The 26,096-nt window shown below is 31.4% G+C and overlaps 1 protein-coding gene across 3 annotated transcripts; it reads left to right on the top strand.

The window, feature by feature from the left end:
• The first annotated feature begins 1,178 nt into the window (after positions 1 to 1,178).
• LOC136976486 (coiled-coil domain-containing protein 86) lies at positions 1,179 to 10,791 on the top strand. Of its 3 annotated transcripts, none has more exons than XM_067271784.1 (5): positions 1,179 to 1,239; positions 1,490 to 1,563; positions 10,236 to 10,365; positions 10,527 to 10,601; positions 10,679 to 10,791. In XM_067271784.1, exons 2-5 carry the CDS (start codon positions 1,505 to 1,507, stop codon positions 10,751 to 10,753), a joined length of 339 nt encoding a protein of 112 aa, XP_067127885.1. In that variant the 5' UTR covers positions 1,179 to 1,239; positions 1,490 to 1,504; the 3' UTR covers positions 10,754 to 10,791. The 3 variants fall into 3 exon arrangements, with proteins under 3 accessions (XP_067127885.1, XP_067127888.1, XP_067127886.1); XM_067271787.1 differs by having other exon boundaries at positions 1,219 to 1,232; XM_067271785.1 differs by lacking the exon at positions 1,179 to 1,239 and adding an exon at positions 1,257 to 1,364.
• The last annotated feature ends 15,305 nt before the right edge of the window (positions 10,792 to 26,096 follow it).

The following is a 26,096-nucleotide window of genomic DNA, read 5'->3' as shown; positions in this document are numbered from 1 at the left end:
TTAGTTGTTCATATGGTCTTCATTTGCGACGTAAAGTCATCTGTAGTGACAGAGTGTCCCTCTGCAACAGGTAAACTACAGACAGGATGCCTTTGCGCGCTTTTTTATAGGCTAAGGGGGACGCACTGTTATGCCCTCTGCTCGCATTATGAAATGAACCAACGCGCTATAACTCTAATCATTTCCACATCTGCTTGAGACTTATCTGCATGTCAAGTTTTGTAGCGATACGACAATTCCTTCTTTGTGCGCTAATTTTTATGGCAATTATTGTATGTATAATGAATTGTTAGTGGATGCGTTGCATTTTCACAGTGTTATTGCTGCACGCTAGACGTTACACGCAAAAACTTAAATTCCAACTTTATACGATTGTGGATTGTGTGTGGAAGGATCATCCAATACTGAGACCTAAAAGGCTCATTGTACCACGATTGATGGAAAGTTTAAGCGGAGACTGATGTATTCGGTACTCCGTCCATCTGAAAACTCATGTTTGCAGTCTCAGCTTATTGAAAAAATCCTGCAGCGTCAAGAAGGCGGAATTCTACAAATACAGCAGCCTCATGCGCAACTGAAGCTTGAAACCACCATCACGCGCGAAAGTTCCAGCAATCGTAGCCCAAGTGTGATCTCGGAGCTGGCAGCGGCATGCCGAAATTAAACTACTGCATTGTACGATAGTATTGTTGGAAATTAATATCTGTAATATAAGAGTTAATAGCATAATATTTGTTACGGTAATGCTTTTTTTTTTTTTGCTCTTTCCGCTCTATGGACACTAAGAGGACCTCTTTTCGCAAACCCATTATGGGTTCAGCCAGGCCCACAATGGAGCGGCTGAGTGGTGAGGGACGGGGCCCAACATATCCGGACGGACCACCCCCAGAAAAATTCCTGGGGATTTATCGACCCGTCCGGATTCGAACCCGGGTTCCGCAGAGCGGTAGTCTGCCACCTTGACCGCTCGGCCATCCGGCCATTATGGTAATGCTAAATCACTCATATTGCACTCGTGATATTCCTTTGTACTTGTAGAGCAGTGTTACATATTTATAAATAACTATATCAAATTGATTGGATATTTTTGCACATAATTATTTTATAGATGTAATGTATAAATTCATACGAATTTAAATACGAATGTATTAATTTTAAAATAAAAACACTGTAAATACGAAATGTAATTGCTAATTATACTGCAAGGAGGCGCTATTCTTCAAATAAACAGGGTAACACGTGAGTTTTAACTTTTACGATATTTTATATTTAAATACTGTATTTTTGTTTAAATTTTATTAATGATTTATCCAACTTTTAACATTTTCGAACCCTTTTCATTGTTTTTATTAAATTGAAGAAAGGCAAATGTTATTTTTGATAAGAATATTCGCAAACACAATTCAATCTATTATTCTTATATATTAAAAATTAAATCATTATCAGTCTTTCAAATTTTATATTTAATTTATTATGATGATGTTAACAGATAGAAGAAATAGTTATGAAGACTCCCAGAGGAAAGCCTAAATCTGGAAGATTTTGGAAAGGTGAAAAAACCCCGTAAGTGATTTTATAGTTCATAAATCTTTATTTAGATTTTATATTATAATATATTGAATATTCTAAAGTTAAAATGTTTAATTCTTGATTTAAATGTGTAGACTATAACTATACAAGTTAAGAGTGATTTTAAGACATTTTATTATTGATTGTATTTAATGTGCTATTTGGTAAGTTAATTTTCTTATTAATATTATGTCAATGTAAATACACTTAAATATGGCACTTATTTTAGTAATATAGATACGAAGTTAGTTGATAGGGAAAAACCATTAATTTAAAATAATTGAACTTGGACCTTAAAAATATATAAAATATCTGTGGAAGAATATGATTGTGAGAGATAAGCCTTAAGGTGACCCACAATGGACTCATTATTGTAGGATTTTTCTCAAAAACACACAAAACATTTTTCTTTGTATAAAATATTGTTAAGTTAGATTTTTATAGAATTAGATTCAAAATTTTGCCAGACTAAAGTGATTTTTTGCAATTTATGACATAACTTATATTAAGATGACCAACCATCCTCCTCTAGGGAAACAGTCCTTCTTTTGTAAGTTCTGTCCTCCCTTGAAAAGTGTCCTCCTACATGTCCTCCTTTTTGATATTTGAAGACTAATCTGTAAATTTTCGTATTTGGTTGATGCCGAGCTGATCCATTGCATGTAATGTGATGTGATTGTATTTGACAAGGCTCGGTACAGTGCAGCAAAACGCGATTATGAAATGCATGTGCTCTGCACAGGAGACCTTGAGAGAGTGCGCTGCATGTAAGTAGCTTTGTTTACTTCTTACCGAAATACAACAGGGCACATACGCATGCAGTAGAGATTATTATAGTGTATTGTTGTTGCAATGAATAAAATGTTTCTTTTATTTACAATATTTTTTCCTTCAATTTATGTGTCCTCCTTTTCATTGTATAAAAGTTGGTCACCTTACTTATATTGAATTTTAAAAAACTTGAAAAGTTACATTGCATTATTACAATCCATCCCAAAAGTTTATAGATACCAGTAAATGTACTTTTTTTGTTTTTTTTTCCTGTGGTTTTAGGCCTTTTCCCACCTAGAGAGCACTAAAAGGCCAGAGAATGTTATACTTGTAAGAGTGTATGTGTTGGTTAGTAGACGGTATCCCAAGGTGGGCTCATAATTGTCCCTGGTAGGGTTTATAAGAAATAAACTAGTCCCTTGTGGGGGCTCATATCATTACATGTATATGTTATGTTTTAATTTTTATTCTGCATGGTATTTTATATTTTTATGCTATTTCAACTTACCATAATTATGCATCAAATAAGAGGAAAAATAGATGGATAGGAAAGTTTGCAGATTGCAAGAACCAACCAACCAGACCTAACCAACATATCTGGACTACTCAAAGCTACCGAGGAAAGGAACAATCCATTGATAATGGTGTCTAGCAAATTTGGAATATAAATTTTGAAGAAAATACTATTCTACTCCTGTGGAGTGTTGTAGTAAGTGCCTTCCGGGAGGACTTAAGGGAGAGCTGGCTCCCATTTGGGCTTAAAGAGGTGGAAGAAACCTGGAAAACATAAATGAGAAATACAGTATTCGTGAAGAGATGTCCCAAAAGTACATAGAATTAACAGGAATTGCAAATGAACAGAGGTTCTCAGAACATATTTGGATTGTTTACTATGCATTTTAACTGTAGCAAGATTACAGTATGAGACCAGATATCTGGCAAGCATGGATTACTGAATTTTTTGGTTTTCTGGACATAGCCTAAAATAATAATAATAAAGTATAATTATATACTTAATTTTATTGATTTAGCAAATTGCTTTTATATGGGGGTAAGTGAAAGTTATTACAAAAGTTTTAGTGAATGAGCAAAAAACTTATACAATTTATATAATATGGTTGTCTGGAAGATTCTTCTAATAAATTGGTGTAATTGTAACCAATCCCTAAAGTATCGCATCGTATTCCACAAAGAGGCTCGCAATTCTTGAACAAGTGATCCACCATCGTCACTACCATCATTTTACAAAATGAACATTCAGTGTTATTCGATATGTTAATTCTTTTGCTGTTTAAAGTAATTTTTTATTCAACTTCGGTTAAATAAATATACAGTGATTTCAATTTATAAATTATGTTGGACAATAAATTAAACGAAGAATTCCAAGGAATTGAGGGAATATTACCTGAGATTTTTAGAGTGAAATTCTTCTCTTGCAAATAAACATTGTCTTGTTGCCAGTGTGTGTCTCTTAGAGCTATTTTAACAGACTGTGAACAAAAGTTATCATCAGAATAATGCAGCTTTCAAATGATAATCCAAGATTATTCAACAAATTCTTAATGGTAGCAGGTAACATTTCTTTCTGGTAAGAGCTGGGATCATGACACCACTGGTAGGCTCACCTACACTTTCATCCCCAAGGTTGACACTACTGTGATTCTTTGCCACTAGTTACACCCTCACTCAGCTACTTACAGGACATGGCAACTTTAAGCAATACTCATGAATATTCTACAGCAATATTCAGGAGGACCAAACGCCGCTGCAATCACATTAGGGATAGTTTAATGAGAGCTGCTATTCTTGAAGAGTACAACTGGCCTTGCAACCCACACCAACTCATTCACACGTGTGCAATGTTCCATCATCTACTCGCATTCGTATCCCTTAGTGGGGCTCTTGAGAGCACTTACTCTGAGGGCACAGATGGCAATTAGCTTTCCTTTGCTTTGTTTCAACTGTCAGTATTTAGTTGCCTTTCAACTTTGTATTTTAATTCTTATTTTCTGTCTTCTTTTTCAGTCTAAATTTAGTTAGTCCTAGTTATAAGTTAGATAAGGGACTCTTAGCTTGGTTTCTGGTTAGGTTAAATTAGATTAGGGTTTGTTAGCTTTAGTCGTCTGGTTAGGTTTGTCCTAGGTTATGGTAGGTTAGTTTAGTTAGTAAGTTATTCATTTTTTATTTTTTTAAATGTTAAAATAAAAATAATAATAAATTTGGGGTCTTGGTCTTTTGTCATTGTGTTTGTTTGCTTTTTGCACTCTGTCTAGCTGTTAAGTAGTATTAAGATTTGCAATCATGTTCAGTTTTATTAGTATTAAGTCTTTCTATTAACAGCTACTTGGCACTAACTTCTACACTTAACCTGAGTTTAGCGAACACCAATAGCTTTCTTTTAGACCCTTCAGGGACTACTGCCTTGCAGCTTAAAAACTGCACGCCAACATCAAACATAGAGGGTACAGTAGCCATATGTACGCTGTTCAGAGAGATCGTACTTTTCTCTACTGTCTATCTCCTCTCCCTCCTTCTTCCCCTTACTCTCTTTTCTGCCGGCTAAACACCTCGTGTACGGCCGATGTCTTTCTTGTATGTATGTAACATTTTCTTTGATACTGTTTTACTAGATGATAAGAGTTTAATATATATCAGTTTTCTGTAATTGTTTTCTGCTAACATAGTAATTTTCCTCCAAAAACGAAGTAAATTCATTGATAATTTCACAGCTAGGGGTGGTCTACCTAGTTCCATCCTTATTGCGACTCCAATAATTAGTCTAAAATAAACAATGCTAAGTAAAGAATGAAAGTATTTTTAACATACTGTATGCCAGCTGTTACACTGGAACTAGTGTCACTGCTCACATGCCATAGAAAACAAAATAAAGTGGCAATGTGGCAAACTACAGCTGTATTACATTCTTCCAAATTCAAAAATAGCTGTTTCTGGTGATTCTGGAAGTTGGATATTTCATTATGGAATAGGTGCATACATTTTACTTATTTTGAATATTTCAAAATATGTATTGTGTTCCATTGCATTAAGCAATACTTTATATCTAGCAGTAAATTTTTACAGTTTCTTCCTGTTATATTACATAAATACTTTTTGACACATCAATTTTCAATAATTATAATTTGTTTGAAACATAATACAGTATATTCACTACATAAAATCAGTTTTATTCAAATACTATGACAGTTCTAAATAGTGTAGTGTAATAATAAATAAAAGCTTAATGTATGTTATGTATTATTGACATCAAAATATATTCTAGATACTGAAGAAAAATTTGATATAGGGTGAACTGAAAAGTAAGTGGACAGTAAATAACATTTATTGAGAGTAAATATAATTGTATATATAATAATACAATACAACTTTATCAATGCAGGTGCTCAAACTGCTGTCCATCACAATTTACACAGCTTTGAAGTCTACTTTTCACCATTTCACACTTCAAAAACATTTCTGAACAAGTATCTTTGTGTATTAATTTCTTGAAATGCATCTCTGATGTAATTTTTTAACTAAACAAAGTTAAATATACACCTTTGTTATAGTATAACCCTAATACAAACCCTATTCCACCTACTTTTGGTTCACCCTGTATATAATTTAGTTTAATATAATTTTACATTTGATAAATCTGAAATTATGTGTCAGTTAAAATTACCATTTATTTAGCATGTTAACTGTCTTCAGTCATTTCTTTAGTTTAATATTAACTATTTGAATGAAATAACATTGGCAATGTAGTTAAATGATAGAAGTTTGCATCTTTTTGCAATACATAATTCTGGATAAACCTTTCTGAAAGATATGATGATGTCTTGATTACGGTTATCTTTATTGTTTAATAGTAGTATTGAGATTTTTGTAATTTATGTTTTATTAATTAAAATTAATAATAATATATTAATTTAGCTATAGAATTATTATAAGTAGAAAAATTAAAACTGTATCCAGAATCATAAACAATTGACAAAAAAAATTTATGAAGTATTTTGTTTCTAGATTTAATTTATTAAATCCATTAATTTATATTACATTTTTAATTTATTGAACACACTATTTTTATGAAAAATTTTAGAAATGACAAATTAAAAATTTGAATATTAACACATTAAGCACTACAATAGAGGGGCATAAAATGTTACACTGGGCCATGCTCTTTGTATGGACAAAATAGTACAAAAATTATGGCCATTTAATATAATTTTGTTTTCATTGTTGAAAAACATTTTTCTCGATTTTTAGGCATGTTGTGGAATTGCAATGTGTGGCCCGAATGACTTTTTTTCTGATTGTTATGCCATCGGGTTGTAAATTCAATAGAACTTCTAGGTTTTTCAAATATTTGCTTTTGTGCTTTATATTTTCACGATATTGTTCTTATTTACATTCATTGTGCAAGAAAAACATTAAAGTATGCAAAGTTTGTTTTTTCTATAGAATGCTAATAGAAATTTAATGTCTGTCCTCTATCATGAAAAAAATTTACTGGGCCAAATGCAATTTCCATTCCCACAGGCCATGCTCTGTTTCTATTATTACATTTATGTGGCTAGCCTATTGCTCTAAAATAACACAGCAGAGATGGGGGAGAATAAATTAAAATATAGCCTAGTTTTCTGGTAATTGGATATTTGGGAGACTATGATTCTGATTTGTGAATAAGAAACTAAATTATTTATTTTTTATTTTCTGGGTAAGATAATCAAAGCTAACCACTGGTTAAATAAGAAGCAAACCACACCCCCAGGGAACAATTAACAAAATTACTAACAGTTTTCACTATAAACCTTGAAAAATGAATCAGTATCAGAAATTACTTTCTAAAATTATTAAACGAAAAAGTAATACCAAAAAGCTCCTTACATCCATTGGTGAATCAACCATACCACACATGCAAATGTCCCTTCTGTAATTACATAAACTTAATGAATTGCACTTTACTTGCATTAATACTGCCATAACATTACAAGGAAGATTACTATTATAAATAAAACAGTCAAAAAACGATTTATTCAAATTTTTATACCACTGGCAAACTCTTCCATTCTTCCAGGATAGCATCAGTCCTCAACACCTTATTATAATTATCTAATAAAAAAGAAAAAGCAGTTTCAATTTTCCAAAATTCTGTGGGTGTGCTACCAACTTTTAACTTACTCAAAACATATCTCAATTCTTCCTCTGAAATATTTCATCCAGTATTTCATTCAACCAAATCAAACACTCATTAAAAACTGCTAAATCAACTTTATATGGTCTCTCAGAGCCATAAAGAGAGAAGAAATAACTAAACCAATCAAGTAAACTAATATTTATCATAACCAAATTTCCTCTTCCTTTACATAAATTCCAAAATAGTCTATTATTTCTATTATTAATATTCTGTATCTTCTTACAAAATTCTTTCTTCTTTGCTAAACACTCTCAATACTGCTAATTACGCTTTTATTTATTCATATATTGTGGTGATTATAGTATTATAATATTGTAATATTGTGGTGATTAACATACTCTCTTTACTAGACTTCAGTAAAGAACAAAGATACTCTCTTTACTAGACTTCAGTAAAGGAGAATGTTTGTTTATAATCACCACAATATTACAATATTATAATAGCCGCCAAACCACCATTTTTCTTAAACTCTAACCATGCTCTGTTTCTAGCTTTAATCATTAAACAACAATCCAAATCAAACCAATCATTTATTCCCACCGTTTCTTTAGACTTGTGTGATTCAACCCATACACTCTAGCAATCTCCATTATGACTTTACTGAACTCAAGCAAGGATATATTAGAAAGTCTGCTCCAAGCAGTACTCCAAATCAGCCAAAATTGTCTCTAACAGATCACTATCCCAAAAAATATTCTCATAACAGCTACCAGTACCACCCAAAGAATCTGTTGAAAAATCTAGATAGAGGACCATCAGACAATGATCAGACCAAAAACAGTGTTCTCAATACTAAAAAATTTAATAATACAATTCCACCCACAAGAAGTAATTATTCCCAAATCAATTACTGAAGACTCTCAACAAAAGTATACTCTACCACTTCATCACCACACCCACACACACTACCATTTTAGAGTAATCAAATTATTATCTGCACAATACTCAAGCACTTCCAACCTCTAGCATTCATATGTACATCCTTAGAAACTCTGCTTCTCTTATTAGCATCAATACCAAAATTATCACATATAGTTTTGGTATTGGTAATACACAAAACCATACATATAGTTGGAATCTCATTACAAGCATAAAAAAACCCATTAAAGTCACCTAACATAATCCAATTCAACTTGTCCTCAACCTCAAACTTAGGCAGCAAGAAATTTTTGAATTGTTGTCTTTGTTCCTGCATGTAAACAAAACAAACATTAAATTCCCCAAGCAGGAATAAAATGTTAACAAGCACAGTATAACTATATAAATAATTTTAAATTTTAATGAAGATCTAATGCACAGCAACCAACCAGCCATTGGCCTACCCCTACTGTAATCTCTTAAAGCATCACCAACAATACAATGATAATCTCTTAATTCCTCCCAATTACATTTACCACTACCATTGATGAACCATGTTTCTGATAAGAACACATCATACTTCAATAAGACCACGGTTTGTTGTTGATTCCAGCACAATTCCATGCCATAACAGAGAATGCAGAAGTCAATGATGGTTGCTATGTAATCGGAACAACTTTGGTTGATAGTTCATCAGATTTATACCAAACTCCAACTACCAATTTATCATAGCTTAACCACACACTTCTTGAATTTTCCTCCCTTTTCTTCTTCCCAAACACCTTTAAGTTGTATCTAAATGTCCCTTAGATGCTTTGAGAAATCATCATACACAAACACATTAAATTTCCAGTTCTCGAATAAAGCCTTTTTAAACCTTAATTTATCACTAAAGGAACCAAATTGACAAATTACTGGTCTGGGTTTATCTCCAACTCTTTTCCCAACCTGTTGTATATTTACAAAATGTAATGAGGATAAATTCAAAGTATTAACCACAAAAGATTTAACAATGTCGCCTTTGGAAATATTTAACACCTCTTTCTTCTCCTCTAGTTCCTGAATAACAACATTATTCATCTTTCTCTGATTATCCATAACATTCAGTTCCCTCTCAAATGAGCTCAATTTCATATAAACTTTATCCATATCAAGAGAATGCCCACCTCATTTACTTTCCTTCCAACCTTCAACTCAACCTTCCCTAATCTTGCCTCAAAATCAACCAAGGTTTTATCTGGATCCTCTTACAGAGTGAATTAAGAATGTAATCTTCTGATAAACTCATCAATTTTACCATTTAATGAAGCATGCAATCGCAATAAAAGCCGAATCCCCTTCCACCATATCAAAATTTGTCCCCTGCAATAAATTCAAAATATTATTTTCACCAGAAGGACTCTTGCACCTTAACCTAGTTGATGATCTTTCCAGAATGGTTGCAGAAAAAGTCTTCCTCTTCTGAGCCTGGAACATAAATAATAAACTACACTTACCTAGAAAATGAAAAATAATCAATTTAGTGTCTTATTCACAAAATTGGACACACTCCCCTAATTTATTTATAAGACAAATTTAATATAATACTAGGATAATTAGTTGCAATTACACTATTAAAATTTTTGCACAACAGTCAAATGACTGAAGCAATGAAGGCATTGACCTGCTTAAAGTTTCACATTTCAATCTGGATTGGAACCTCAAATTTTCAAGAGTGATTTGTTATAGATACTGAGACATAAATTATCTGCAAAGTGGAAAGATTTAAAAAGAAAGAAACATATTACAAAATTCCTATTTAACATACATTGTAATCAATTACCTTGCATGTTTTTCTTTACAGTTTTACAAGCATGAAACAAGTCAAATCTCTTAAATCTTCTTGGAAAGAAAAAATGCAAGTAAGGGTAGAAAGGAAAAATTTACTTGCATATGAATCAGAACTAAAAGCTATAAAACAAAAAGAAATTGAGGTAAAATTTTATTTTATTTTCTTTTTCTTTGTTAAATACAGGATGATTCTTTATGACTTTGAAAGCATATAGAATTTTTTTTTTTGGTCCTTTTTGAATAAATTTTATGTACAAGTTTGTGTGCATGAATAAACAAACAAATTGGTGTAATTATTAATCAGGAGGCAAAGAGGAAACGAGAAGAGAAAAGGAAACGTAAAGAAGAAAATCAAAAGAAATCCGAAATTGTTCAAGTGGTAAGTTAAAATATTCACATACCGTAAGAGAATTGGTTATTTTTCACTATTATTTATTGTGATACTTCTCTTTGCAGATTCGAAAAACTGCCAAGTTAAAACGAATGAGCAAGAAACAATTGAGGAATATCAAGAAAGCAGATACAAATTAATTGTATAATTATTTAATAAAAGTACATTATTTTTTAAATTGTTTCATGAACATAATAATTGATTTCTTCAAACAAAATCATTATTAAAGTATATTAATACAAAATCAATATTTTATCTTGTAATCTTTATGAATGTCTTTCTTTTTCCTTGCTAAAAGCATTACAATTGTTATACAGGGTGTCCCATAACTTTCCATACGTCGGAAAAATAAACGTTTTTATACGAAAACCCATTTTTATTTATATAATATGCTCTACATGACTGCCATTGTGTTGAAAACACATTTCACTATGTGTTTTCCACTGCTGAAGAACAGGTTAAGCACAGCTGGAGTTATGCTTGTAATGGCATAGTGAAGCGTTGCTTGAGGTGATTTATGTTTTGTATCTTTTCCTGATACACCATGGCCTTCAAATGCCCCCAAAGGTAAAAATCAACTGGGGTAAGGTCTGAGGATCTGGGAGGCTGCTCCACAGGACCACATGTATGGAAACTTATGAGACACCCTGTATATATAAAATACAATTTATTTTCCAAAATATATATAATCTTTTTTTAAGTTATATGTAAAGATCATTGCATATGAGAATGAGATAGAAACAACTAAAACTTTATTTATTATGAAAACACTTTGCTCCTCCTCCAAAATTATCTACATAAATTTCAGAATTTTTTCAAACAGTAAATAAGTTAAATATTCACCTAATTTATGTTGATTTATTGCATCCAAAATCACCAACAATTTAATATTAAAATTCATATTACTTGAATTAATTATAACGATTATAGTTAAGACTATAATAAGCATATTCTGTTGCACTTTGGGATTCTCCTACACTGATAATGACAAATTAGTAGTAACACTAAGCAGAGTATCATACATGCCAAGGTGTAAGTCCAAAAAAAAATCTCCAAATCTAGAGGTTGATTTATGTGATAAGTATAAAGTGCAAATTTTTACCACAAAATGGTAAACAAGTGGAACAGCACTTCTAACGATTGCTGTGCACCACTTACCCAGACTCCAGCAAACTGTCATAGACATTTTTAACTAAAACTTTGTCAAACTTACTTAATGTATTAAAAGTTCAGTAAACATTCTCATGTTATTTCAAACCACAATATTTTAAGTGATGCAAATGGCAGGGTGTAAGCTAAGGTATATTGTATTCACTTGGTATTGGTACTATTATAATGCTTTTCTGTGTAATCTATTAATATATATTGCAAGTGTTTATATTGAAAGGTGTTATAGTTAATGTCTTGACAAAAGTGGTGTGATCTTATACATGTTTATTATAAGCTACTGTATACTGTATTTAGGGCCAGTTTTGGACTGTTAGCTGCCTACATGCTACACATATTTGGCCACTCCTATTAATTAATACCGATCGTGAGTAAATTCATAACCTAACCTACGAGAGCTTACTGGCATGTTTTAGGACAGTTTGTTTTTTTACCCTTGTAAACTATATGAATCTATAAAAATATTTGATATATATTTATTTTCATCTTATTCAAATCAACCTGGCCCATAAATAACAGGTGCCTTTGTTAGGCTGCAATTTGAAAAAATTGTAGACCTAAAAATTTCCACTATTGTCCATCTGGCTGTCCTTTCGTAATCTTGGGAACAGAGTTAATAGACGAAGACCAGATGTGGGAATCTTAGGGGCTGTTAACCTCCGATTAACTATATACAAACTTCCAATACAAACCAGAAGTCATGTTTTTACAATTCAAAACCTTTCCCCCAAAAGAGGAGATGACTGGACAACACTATTGTTAAAGAAAAAGTATAATGTATAGGGGAAAGCCAGTACTAATTTGAGGTGGAGAGCATATATTTTAAATTAAATAAATTAAAAATATGATTAAAATTTGCAACCTGGCATTGTGATGCCACAATAAATAATTGCTTGTTCAAAATTATATTTTAGCACTGCCATAAAATAGAATTTGCAAATTAAAATGAAATTAATTTAAAGAAATTTTCTTATTTAGTATAAAAATAGTGTGTAAAAATTAATTTAAATATTCATATTTAAATTAGTGTTTGTGCACATCTTTTTTTTTCTTTAAATTTCCTTTTGGTTCTGTCAATAATTAAAACAATGGTGTAAGTAATGCTTTAAGATTAACGGTACAGGAATAAAGGCCTGTTCACAATGAGATACATAAGTGTTATTTTAATCATAAGACATTAACATAAATAAAGCTTGGAGTTTGCAAACTCAAAGTTTTTATGCATTTTATGTGATTTAAAACAAGAAACAACAAAACTGGTTATGGAATTCCCACTGATGAATTGTTCTCTGGTTCAATGAATAAATCTCCCATCACCTGTTGCTTGCACTTCTAAGTTTACTGATGCAAACCACTTAGCATGTATGGTTTGGCATTATTTATATCCATAAGCTGCACAGCTATACTAACTTTACATCATCAGTCGTCATGCAAACATCAGTTTGTTTCGTCTCCAACCACTATATTAAAATAATAATGAATTATATTTGAATTTTATTTTATAATGTATGCTATTAGCCGCCCTAGGAATTTGGGCACTTGCATGTATGCACCTATCAAAACTGGTCCTGACTATCTATGTTTCTGTTCTAGCCAACCAAATGTTCAGGAGTTGACAATGGCAGATTTAGGCCTACATCAAAATTTTGAGTGACAAATCTCATGATTAACCAACCTATATGCCAACATATACAGTAAATGTGATTACGGTCAGTGCCGTAACTACGGCGGTGCCCAGGCACAGGACGTAGACCCTGGGGGGGGGCGCAGAAATGACCTGGACCAAGTTTTGGGTCATAGTTACAGTTGCTTGCACCGGGCGCATAAAAGGCTAGTTACGGCACTGATTACGATTACTGGAAATTTTGATTTTATTGATTCCGGATTTTAAAAAGCAATTAAAAAGTGTATAACTTGAAGATTTATTGATGATGATGATAATTACTACTATATTAATAGTAACTATATATTTTTCAATACCATCTCTAACAATAGTTAGTTCATAACAATCACGGAAAACCTGGAATTGCGACGAAATTGCTGCTCTTTGTTGTTATATTATATCCTTTTATTATAATAATTGCACACCAACTGTATCAATTAATCAAACTCATTTTAATGTAATGTGTAGGCATTTTCTGCCATTAAAGGTCCAGTTCACACTATTTTCAGTCCTGTAAAATATTTATCAGTTGTGTCTAATGTATCACACTGACTTGAGCATTACTCATAGTATAAATATGCACATTAGACACAATTGATAAATATCTGGCCAGATTATGAGCAGTGTGTGACCAGACCAAGTGGCTTGGTTTTGCAAATTGGACTTGATGTTACTCAAAGCATAAATAAGTTAACATTGATATTTGATTGATTTAGTCTGAGTTATGCATTATGTCAAATTCAACTCAGTGACATCATCTTCAAGTAAACTGGTGTGAGATAGCAATAATATAAAATTCTTTGTACAGTCAATGACAAAAATAAATTGCCGTGTTATGAACTTAAAGCTGTTCTACACTTACACCAGAATTATTAAATGTAACAATATTAGGGCACTGGAAACTTTTTATGATAACATGGAAAATTCACGGAAATTTATGACGACAAACTGCTACAAACCTTGACAACTGGGTAAGAAATGCCAGCAATGCAACCCTTGTTCCACAAGCAAACAACAATTAGAACAATAAAACATTTAATAGTTAAAGTACTGGTTAAGACTGATAACATTCAATTGATTATTATTTTCATTATCATTATCAACCAATTGCATACTGAAGCTGATTGCACTAAAAGAATTAGAACATGTGTTCAGGTAAGAGACTTAAAGATGCCTATTTACTTAAAGATAATTCTAAATATTAAAACCAAAACTAATTTGTAAGTTTATTTCAGTTCTGATATTCGATAACTGATAATAGCTATGATTATAAGTGGATTCCACACATGTCCATCTTTCTAACAATCATAAAAGAAATCAAGACATAGAATGTCCAAGATATAATTGTTTCGAAAATTTGCATGTAAAGTTTGAAATTTTAAGCTAATTTAGTCATTAATTTTTCTTTTCTTGAGAAAAATCAAAGGAATAAATAACTTCTAAAATTATTTAGCAATCAAAATAAAATTCCATTTATTTTAATCCAGAAAAGTACTGTTGTCTATTAAGCTGAAGTCATTCAAAGAGCTGTTTGAATGACTTGTATATGTCATTCAAACATGGATTTCGTATTGTTAAAGAAAAAGTATAATGATATTTGTAGTATGCAATCCAATAAAATAAATTATGATTAAACAAAATTCATGTAAAAACAAAATAATTAGATATTTTTTGCTCAAATTAGAAGTAAACAATTCATTAACTCTATGTTACGTAGTAATGTTTTACAATTAAAATTGAACACCAAAACAGTTCATCTATTCCACAATACTAAACAGTTTGTTTAAATTCAAAAAATAATTAGAGGCACTTTTGCTCATATACACTTTGTGCTTCTTCAGTTTTTATTGTTCTAAATCAGCATTCCGCAACTGGTGTGCCATCACAAGGTGAAAGATGTGACATGAACTTTTACGTATTTTTATCACAGTTGCTCTGTTTTTTATGCTTGTATTTTATTCTCTGCCGCAGCACTGATGAAATAAGATGATGTTTGTTTATTCTTTATTACAAGCCATGCATTTTTATGCATTCTAAGAAATTAAATGTAAAATAAATTTGCTCACAGGTGTTGATGTCTGTTTAATAATAACTCTTCTGTGGTCACCACTTGGACCTGGTGGGAGAGCCCAGTAATTTTACTGATCCATGGGGCAATGCAGGCTGGAGCACAAGCTCCTGGTAGGAACACCCATGCCAGTAAGGTCTATGGGGAGAAATGAAGATAAGAGTGACCATACCCATATTCTGTGGAGATATTTATCATGATAGTAACGGATCATGATAGATCTAAGTATGATACCAGCTCGGATGTTGCCCAGGTTAACAAGGTCCATATTCGTGGCTTAGGTAGAGGCTCACGTTCGAAAAACAGGGCACAGTCTCCCTTGGTTACCAGTGGTGAAAGCAGCGCTGGCCCAAGCATGGCTACTGCAATGCCCTCAACTGAAGTGAGGAACCAACTTAGCCCTAGTGTTTCTGTGGCAATGCATCCACAGATCACAAAGGCTGGAAAACCATGCCAACGGATGAAATGGACTTCAGAAATGAACGAGTTTATCATCCATACTTATTACACGATCACAAAACTCAAAATAAACATGACAGCATACAGACAACTGCACCATAGGTTCACACAACAATATCCTCACCTCAGTCACTGAACAAAGGGTTGTTGATCAAAAAAGAACAATTATACACAACAATCTTATCCCACAAACAACACTTGAACTTATCAAACAACAGGTTGCTGATCAAATACATCAACAAACAGAAACATTTAACATTAATGAAGATCAAGTAACCTGCCAGGATAATCCAGCAATAAGCACTAATAATAGCACACACACACAACAACTACCACTAATGATACTACAGACACTTCCTCATCCACCACTGATAACATAGATATAGATTTAGTTAATACGCTCTCACTTATATTTCAGGAAACACTAAATATACAGGTACAGATCCCACACAAAGACCATGAATACCAAAAATCAACACATCAAAGGTAGTAGGAAAAATACTAAATTACTCACTTACTACCACACTACATCTATTTAATTTCTACACTCTCAGACATTCATATATTAGTTTATGCTGGGGCAGACATGACACACCATGGACTGAAAATACAATTGCAGATAGATACACACAAAACACAATTCTATCACAAGCCTGCCAGGCAGAGAAGAATAGAAACACTGGGCAACACATTAAACATTGCTGTCTAATGTCATAAATGACATTAGACAGCAATTAGGCAGGCTGACACAATACACTAAAAACAATATAACACCCAAATTAAAGAAACAACTCAAAAACATTTTCAAGAAAATCAAAACACACACAAAACACAAACATCACAACACACACATTACAGAATACATTGATATACTAAAACAAAAACTTGCTGCCAAAGCACGTAGACTCAAACGATACAAAACATGTACACTACGAAAACAACAAAATAAATTATTTACAAACAATGAAAAACTCTTACAGACAAATTGGTAACAAAACAAACACTAAAGGCTCCATTGCTTTAATTTTTACTTTACAAAACAAACACTGATACAAAGCACAGTGGCACACCAACAGAAGAACAACTAACAACTTATTGGTCCTCTCTTTAATCCAATGCTGATGCAGGCTGGATCAAGGAGGAGAACAGAAACTTGCACAACATACCAACTATGCCCTGTGCTGAAATAAACATACACGATATCCGCTACGTTGTTAACAGAACACATAACTGGAAGACACCTGGTGTAGAAAACATTCACAATTTCTGGTACAAAAAATTTACATCACTGCATCAGGAATTAGCTAAACATCTAATACACATCAATCCACGAGACATGCCAAAATTTCTTACTCAGGGCATCACTCACATGAAACCTAAAAACAACAATACCACAGACCGCACACAATACAGACCAATTACATGTCTTCCAACACTACAAATTATTGACATTCTGTATCACAAACATGTTGAAGAACACAACATTCTTATGGAACAACAAAAAGGTTGCCGTAGAAATCACAGAGGATGCAAAGAACAGTTACATAAGTAACTGTTCTTTGCATCCTCTGTTCTTGCATTTCTCTGCGATTTCTATAGATTCAGTCATTCTATGGCAAGCACACAAACAACACAGAAACATACACCTGGGATATATAAACTACAGAAAAGCATTCGACAATGTTCCACACAGTTGGCTGCTACATATTCTACACATGTACAAAATACATCCATCACTCATTGCATTCTTCCAAAACACTATGCAGCATTGGAGAACAACACTACATCTCAGGGTTAGTAACACTTCCATACAAACAAACCAAATATTCGTTAGGCGAGGAATTTTTCATGGATATTCCTTGAGTCCTTTCTGGTTCTGCTTAGCCCTGAACCCATTATCCAACATGTTAAACAACACGCAATATGGTTACAATATCAGACATGAAAAAACAACACAGTTTACACTGTCACATCTCATGTACATGGACGACATAAAAAACTTTTATGCATCCACACAAAAACAACTTCATCAACTCCTACAAATCACACATTCATACACCAAGGACATACAAATGGAGTTTGCCTAGACAAATGCAAAACACTTTACATAGAAAAAGGAATCCCAAAGAAAGAAGATTTTGCACTTGGAAATGGAATCCATGAAAGAGGGCGAGTTCTACAAGTATTTAGGATTCCAGTAGGCCAAACTAACAGAACATACACAAATAAAGCAAAGATTAATTAATTAAAGAATACCAAAGTAGGTTAAACACTATTCTCAGAACACAGTTAAATGCAAACACACAGTTAAAGCAATAAACACATATCATCCCAGTTCTCACATATTCTTTTGGAGTTGTACATTGGATTCACACAGATCTTGAGCAACTCCAAAGAAAAACAAGAACAACACTTACTAAGCATAAACATCATCATCCTAAATCTTCTATAGGAAGATTAACCCTTTCACGTTAAGATGGTGGATGTGGTCTGATCGATATTAGTAAACCTTCACTACAAACAAATACAAACACTGTGAGAGTTTTTCTACAAAAAACAAGAAACATCACAGTTACATAAAGCAGTAACTCTAGCAGACTCGAATAACACACCATTAAATTTACGCTCACAACATATAAAAAGCATAGACACCATTAAGCAGTCGTAGGTTCAAAAGGCACTCCGTGGCAGGCATCCCTAAGACCTGGCCCAGGATTTTGTTGACAAAACTGCAAACAGCTGGTTAGATCAGGGATGCCTCTTTGTGGAGATGGAAGGATTCACGATTGCCATTCATGATTCATTTGTACAGGATCAGGCCATAAATACTAAAAACTACAGAAAACACATACTCAAAGATACAACACTCACAAATGACACATGCAGAAAATGTCACTTCATGCTAGAAACTATACAACACACCACTTCTGGTTGCAAGCTCCTGGCACAGACAGATTATTTACATATACACAATCAAGTAGCAAATATAATAAACCAAGAGCTTGCAAAGAAACAAATTATTAGATATCCATGAACCATACTACAAATACATCCCACAGCCAGTATTGGAAATTGAAATAAATCCCAAAGCCCATATTGAACACACACAAAATGTACTACGACAGAGCCATAATCACAGATAAAACAATTTACCACAGCAGACCAGACATCACACTCATTGACAAACACAATAAAATCACATACATTATAGACATATCTGTTCCAAACACTCACAATGTACAAAATACATGCACTGAAAAAATCAGCAAGTACACAGAACTTGCCCAGGAAATAAGGCATCTGTGGAGGATGGATAGGGTGCTTATTGTACCTGTCATTCTCTCCTCTACAGGTGTCATACCCACACACTACACAAAATCCTTGGGAACATTACAATTGAATAGAAACACATACACCACACTACAGAAGGCCACTATATTGAATAAATGTCATATTACAAAAACTAAACCAGCACCTGATCACTCGCTGAGAGATATTTATTCTTAACACAAACGTTTTCAATCCAATCAATGGATCATCATCAGGTAAAATAGAACATTACAAAAAATAGAACAACAAGTTCAAAATACAAAAAATATAACGGCTAACCAATATGTAACTAACAGCACAATAACGTTTCTGAAATATCACAAAATTAATAAAAATGCTGCTAAAATTAAAAATAAAATAATAATATATAACAAACAAATAGTGTATACAAAATATTAATACTTCTGCCTTAATAAACAAATTAATAACACTAAATGTTAACACTGCTTAATAAGCTGTACAGAGTTTTTCATTTAACAATACATATTAATAAAGCTACTGCTCTTATTTGAAGTTTACAACTGCAAACTTCCATGCGGAAGGAAGTCCCTCGGCATCTCTTGCGTTGATGCAATTCCCTTTAAGCTTGCTTTTATAGATTATGTTGGGGTTACTACCAGAAACCTAGGGGTAAGGATAAAAGAGCACAGATATGATGTTAGAAAAGGTTCTAATGCCACAGTATTGTCACAAATGGCACAAACGGAAGGCTCAATAGTAAGATGGAATGAAGCAGATATACTGAAACAAATACACTCCCCGACCTTGGCAAGAACGGCCGAAAAATTAGAAATCTATAAAAGCAAGCTTAAAGGGAATTGCATCAACGCAAGAGATGCCGAGGGACTTCCTTCCGCATGGAAGTTTGCAGTTGTAAACTTCAAATAAGAGCAGTAGCTTTATTAATATGTATTGTTAAATGAAAAACTCTGTACAGCTTATTAAGCAGTGTTAACATTTAGTGTTATTAATTTGTTTATTAAGGCAGAAGTATTAATATTTTGTATACACTATTTGTTTGTTATATATTATTATTTTATTTTTAATTTTAGCAGCATTTTTATTAATTTTTTGATATTTCGAAACGTTATTGTGCTGTTAGTTACATATTGGTTAGCCGTTATATTTTTTGTATTTTGAACTTGTTCTATTTTTTGTAATGTTCTATTTTACCTGATGATGATCCATTGATTGGATTGAAAACGTTTGTGTTAAGAATAAATATCTCTCAGCGAGTGATCAGGTGCTGGTTTAGTTTTTGTATTATTTTCTGCTGAGCACGCTGTAGGTTGTTTATAAATGTCATATTGTTAGGAAATGCCTGAATACAGAAACACATTGACATACTTATTTAATTTTTGTCTTGTTTTGGTTACTATGCCTTGACTCTGGTTCAACATAGTACACAACCACTGGTGTCAACCGAGTATAACCCAGTAAACCCAACATAATAATAATAATATTTAGTTAGTGGCATTATGTAATTCTATTAATAGTATCATATATGTTTTTGAGGAAAATAACATTTTGGTGTAGCTCATCTTTGACTGCGTGACTTATCAATACCCAACTCGTACCACCTTATATAAGCAGCCTTGTTTAATATTTTGGTGTGCCTTGTTGAGTCATAGGTGTGCTGCAAGTAGAAAAAACGTTGCAGAACACTGTTCTAAATGAATTGAATTCAAGTTCAAATGCTTGGATCTGGATAGTTTAAATATAACATAAAAAATATAAAACTTGCAAAACTATTCCTTGCAAATTATTGTAAATTTGCAGAATGATTTAAAGGCATTGTCATTAATCAAGACTCAAAGAAACCACTTAATTTAGTTATAGATAAATCCACTTTGAATGTTTTGTAATATTTAGGACTCGAGCAAGTTTATATCGAAGTTAATATTGAGACTGAAAAAGAGCATGAAACAATGCTAAATTCATTTGTAAGAACTACACACCAAATCCAGAAATCTTAATAGATTTGATAAATTGTTTTCATCTAATATGACAACAGATATTTACAAAAAAAATTATAAACATCAGAGATTTCCTTTATCATGTTATGGACAAAACAAAGTTTGTAATTAAATTTCAAAATAGTAGTAAGATCTTTGACTGGTTTATGAATTAATCTTGAAAACTGTTGTACAAGTATATTTCAATTCCATAATGTGATTTACAATTTTAATAACTGCAATATATTTCATAACTTACTCTCTCTGCATCTCTAGGACTTATCGTACGTCAGATTCTGAATTAAATTTAAAAAAAACCCATGTTCTACTTTATATACCCTATATATCATGTACATGTACACGTACACACACACACAAGCCAAACAAAAATGATATATAGGGTAACTGGTAACTTTGTTTTCAAACATGAAATAACTACTGAATTAATCAATGCACCTTTAAAAGCAGATGAAGATGAAGGAACACTAAGACCTTTGACTCATTTGATGAAAATCTTCAGGCATGGATAGATGAAAATGGAATGTAATCAAATATCTGATTTATAAAATTTACACACTTCTCCAGCCTAAATTTTATAATCTGACTTTATATAAAGTAACAAAATTTTCTTGTCCGAATAGATTCATTAACTGTAATATTTAAAATTTCAGAAATCATTAATTACTTTTAAAGAATTTTGAAATATTGCCATTGCTTATTCAAATTAGATATAAAATTTAGTTAATTTGTATTTAAACATTAAATGTTGTTAATAATAATTAAAATGTTATCTCAATATTTTTATTAAGGTTTTATTTGTAAAAATTCATATTTTTGTATGAAAGATCAGGCACTACACTAGAGGTTAGGGGAGATAGAGTGGGTTGGAAATTTAAGACAAATACTTGCTTGAAAGTTTATTCTGAAATGACTAAGGTATGTAGAGTGCAGTACTATATGGCTTACATGGAACCAGTAGTTGTAGAGAATACAAGCATATACTAACTATAACAAAGCTAACAAAGCCAGAACAATACTACTACAAAACTAAAAATAGAGCTTGCTATAAGGAAAGAAAATATGGTCAGATGTCCAAAGTGACTATGTCTAGGGTGATTGTAGGGACTTTGGGGGGAGAGAAACCATGTGTGTCCAAGAATAGAACTAACATGTAAGTACAATATCCAGAGGCAACAAAACTGCCATAGGAAAGTTAAGACTGTGTAAGAAAAATTTTATTACAATATAAAGGGCTGTCCGTTAATTATGCATATGGCTTAAGGGGATGAGAATCATGAAAAGTATATTGTATACGATAGAGAACAGATCAAGGCTTTGTCTATGTGGCTTAAAATCAATAATGTGAATATAACTAGTTTTTTTGATTTTGTTTGTTAATCATATGTGGACTTTTTTATTGGTATAAATGGCATACAAGTTATTTTTCTTTAAGTTATTTACTAGTCATGTGAATAAATTATCAATTTAAAAAGATCTGCAAATATTTTCCAAGTCATTTCTTTAAAGGGAGGGAGTTTGCCAAAAGTACAGTACAACATTGTACACAACAGGAAGCAAGTGATCAAAAGTGGCTCAAAAACTACATATGAATGACTTCTAGCTCTATAATTAAGCATTCTATTTATAATTTGATGAATTGCAATTAGTTGTTATAACAATCATAACTGAAAGTACAAAGTTTAAAAATGCATTTTTATCTTTGTATGTCATATTATTACATTTGATTTTATTACAAAAGAAAGAAACAATATTTATTTAACATGTCATTTATTTTCCAGTTTTTATAAGGGATACATATCATACAAAATTGATTTTAAAAAAGAATTTACAACTGAAAAATATGGAAACTCATTCGATTTTAATTAAATCGGATCGACGAGGACGACATCGTTACGTATTACAGATTTGTTTTTCAAAGGCTGTATCAAGGCAATCCACGTAAAATGTAAAACAGTGAAGGAATCTGTACATAAAATTTCCTTATTTGTCTTAAAAAGATAATAGAAACAGTATCTAATATAATATTATTATTAAATTGATATACTTTAGTGTAATTTTAATTTTAATAATTATAATTTTTTCGATTTTAGAAAAGGATAGTTTCAAAAACACTAAATTGATAATATTTAATTTTCAAAGAACAATTAATTCTTAGGATATTTATTTGAATGGGAAGAAATTAGACAATTTTTCATACACACAATTAATAAAACTCCATTTTAGAAAATTTGAATCCTTTTTTTTCTTTTTAATCAGATTTAAACATTTGAAAATGTTCACATTTCAAAATTCTTAATTGAAGCACATTGTGGTCGTAGAGTGGTATGGTTCGATCGCCACTATCGGAACTAAAAATCTCTTGTGAATCAACAAACCACCAATTGGCACAGTCGTTTTATGTATTAACTCGAAGTCTATTTCTAGTGAGCCAAGTGATCATACATACAGAGGCAATTTAAAAAGTTTTAAAATCATCCGTGAAGAAAAATATTAAAATTGACCGTAATACACACGATAATATTCTGAAATGTCTTTTTTTTTTATTATATATATATATTTTACAAAAATGAATGTTTTGTAAAATATATACATTATATAATTATATAAATATACATTTCATAGAATATATAAAATACATTTTCGTAAAATAGTCTTACGAGTACATAAACATCTTGTAACTTGTCACAGGATAAAAAAGGATTAATTTATTTAATGGTCATGTTATTGCCTGGAAATTATCTAAATTGATATTTTTATATGTAATAAAAATAATATCTTACATTTCTTTTTTATAGTTTTGTAAGAGAATAAACATCTAACAGCTGATTCTTAATGGAAAATAAACTCTTGTTTTAAAATTACTAATTCAAAATATAAATTTTAAATGTTTAGAACTAAAATTTATTCAATTTTTGGCATAAAGAAAATTGCAGTTAACAAAATAAATAACAGAAACCCATATAATTTAAACATTATAATTACAGTGATTTATATATATATATATATACTATGTGGTAGGCATCCTGCCACTCTCATCACCATCCTCTTCACATCTGGTCAAAACCCACGATGGATATGAAAAGAGGCTTTCTTCTATGGACACTAACTGTGTACAGGATGAAATAATTATATATATAATACATTATCATCATAGAATGATGATAAAAGTTTTGACAATCTTCAATAAATATGAGGCATTACTCCAGAAATATGCACATTAAATTTCAAAATAATCATTTTATAATAATAATAAAAAATATACCATAATAAAAAAACAAAACAAAAAAAAAGCATTAAAACTTATAAAGTTATGGTACTTTTGCTTGTATTTTTACTGATTATTAAAACATTTTAGAGTTATCAATAGAAATACTTTATCAGTGAAAGGATGTTTGCATAATAGTCACCATACATGATTTAATTTCAAGTTTTGGCTTTCTGTACAAATTCAAGTAACTGTGGAAGTGAATTTGATAAGACATCTATATTAAATTCTGCTTGTGCTTTTACATATATGTGAAAACATAAAACCACAAACTAAATGTAACAGATGTAAACCACTATAAGTAGGAAAGAAACCTTCTAAAAGAAATTAAAGTACAAGGCTTTATGACACCTCTTTTAACTAGTCATATTAATAGGCTCATAACCTAGAAAGCATGTTAATAAGGCCAGACGTGGCTGCAAAAGGACAATTTTTCAATACAGCTAGAAATGTAAAGACCCATTACAGTTTCTATATGATTGTTAGTATGAAATAAGATACATTACAAATAAAGCTGTTTTTATTCCTATGTTGTGTTACAATAGAGTCCCTTTGTTAACTCTGAGCTGTATATTTAAAAAATTTATAGTAGTTAACCAATTCAATTATAATCCACTGAAAATTCATTTGTTCGTGATTAGAAAAATAATTTGGTAGTAGAGAAAAGAACAATTGTTCAGTTGTAACAGAATATAGGTCAAGGTGCTGTTTTATTTGAACTGTTTTTGAGAACAGTTCAAATAAAAACAAACATTTCTTTAAAATTCATTAAATAATTTTAGTATTCTATTGTACTAAAATTCTATTTTATAGTCTTCAATATTGTTAAGATATGTATTGACATATTGATAGGGAGTGCTTCTCATCTGTTAACAATAAACTAAAATATTTTAATTCAGATATATCAATACACTAGTAATAACGGCTTTCACTATTTTGAAATAAAAGCACAGACAAAAACTGAAAATAGAAAAAGAAAAGACGAGCATACTATTGTCTGCAAAGATTAAAGATGTATTTGCTGTTCAATCACAAGCATTATTAAACAATAAATGTACCAGTAGATTTCCATAACATCTTGCTCATTGTTTATTTCTTCAATGGTAAACAAAATTTCCCAGTTTTTAACTCTTGATATTTTTCTTAAATGTAGTTGAATGCTAACATTACATACATACAACATGATTTATCATCATATCTAAAATTACAATATCTTACTGCAATTTGTCTTTAACAGGTTGAAAAGCCTTCTTGTGTCAGATTAGTTTTTATTCAGATCTTAATCATAATTTTAAAATGACAAAAATCTGCAAAACTCTTGTAGAATAAATAACCAATTTTAGTCCCTCTTTTTTAAAGCTATGTCTAACAAGATTAATGTGCAAAAAAGAAATCTACTTGGAACTTAGTCATGCTAATTTTTTCTATAAATCGCATTATGTCCATTTACATTTTAGGAAGTGAATTATTAAACAGGTCTTTTCTTTTCAATAGCATTACATAAAGTAATACTAAATATAACTTCATCAAAAACTGGAACAGTACATATAGAGTC

This window comes from Centruroides vittatus, unplaced genomic scaffold (assembly GCF_030686945.1).
Source record: "Centruroides vittatus isolate TY-2023 unplaced genomic scaffold, ASM3068694v2 contig_400, whole genome shotgun sequence".
In the NCBI taxonomy this organism is placed as follows: Eukaryota; Metazoa; Arthropoda; class Arachnida; order Scorpiones; family Buthidae; genus Centruroides; species Centruroides vittatus.
The sequence above is the reverse complement of the archived record's forward strand: the minus strand, read 5'-3'. Positions and strand labels throughout refer to the sequence as shown.

What these genes read in the sequence shown, in the direction of transcription:
- LOC136976486 (XM_067271784.1), top strand. Translation starts at nt 1,505, where the DNA reads ATGAAGACTCCCAGAGGAAAGCCTAAATCTGGAAGATTTTGGAAAGGT. An exon ending in TGGAAAGGTGAAAAAACCCC is followed by an intron (nt 1,564 to 10,235) that starts GTAAGTGATTTT and finishes TTTTCTTTACAG; the next exon opens with TTTTACAAGCATGAAACAAG. An exon ending in AATCCGAAATTGTTCAAGTG is followed by an intron (nt 10,602 to 10,678) that starts GTAAGTTAAAAT and finishes TTCTCTTTGCAG; the next exon opens with ATTCGAAAAACTGCCAAGTT.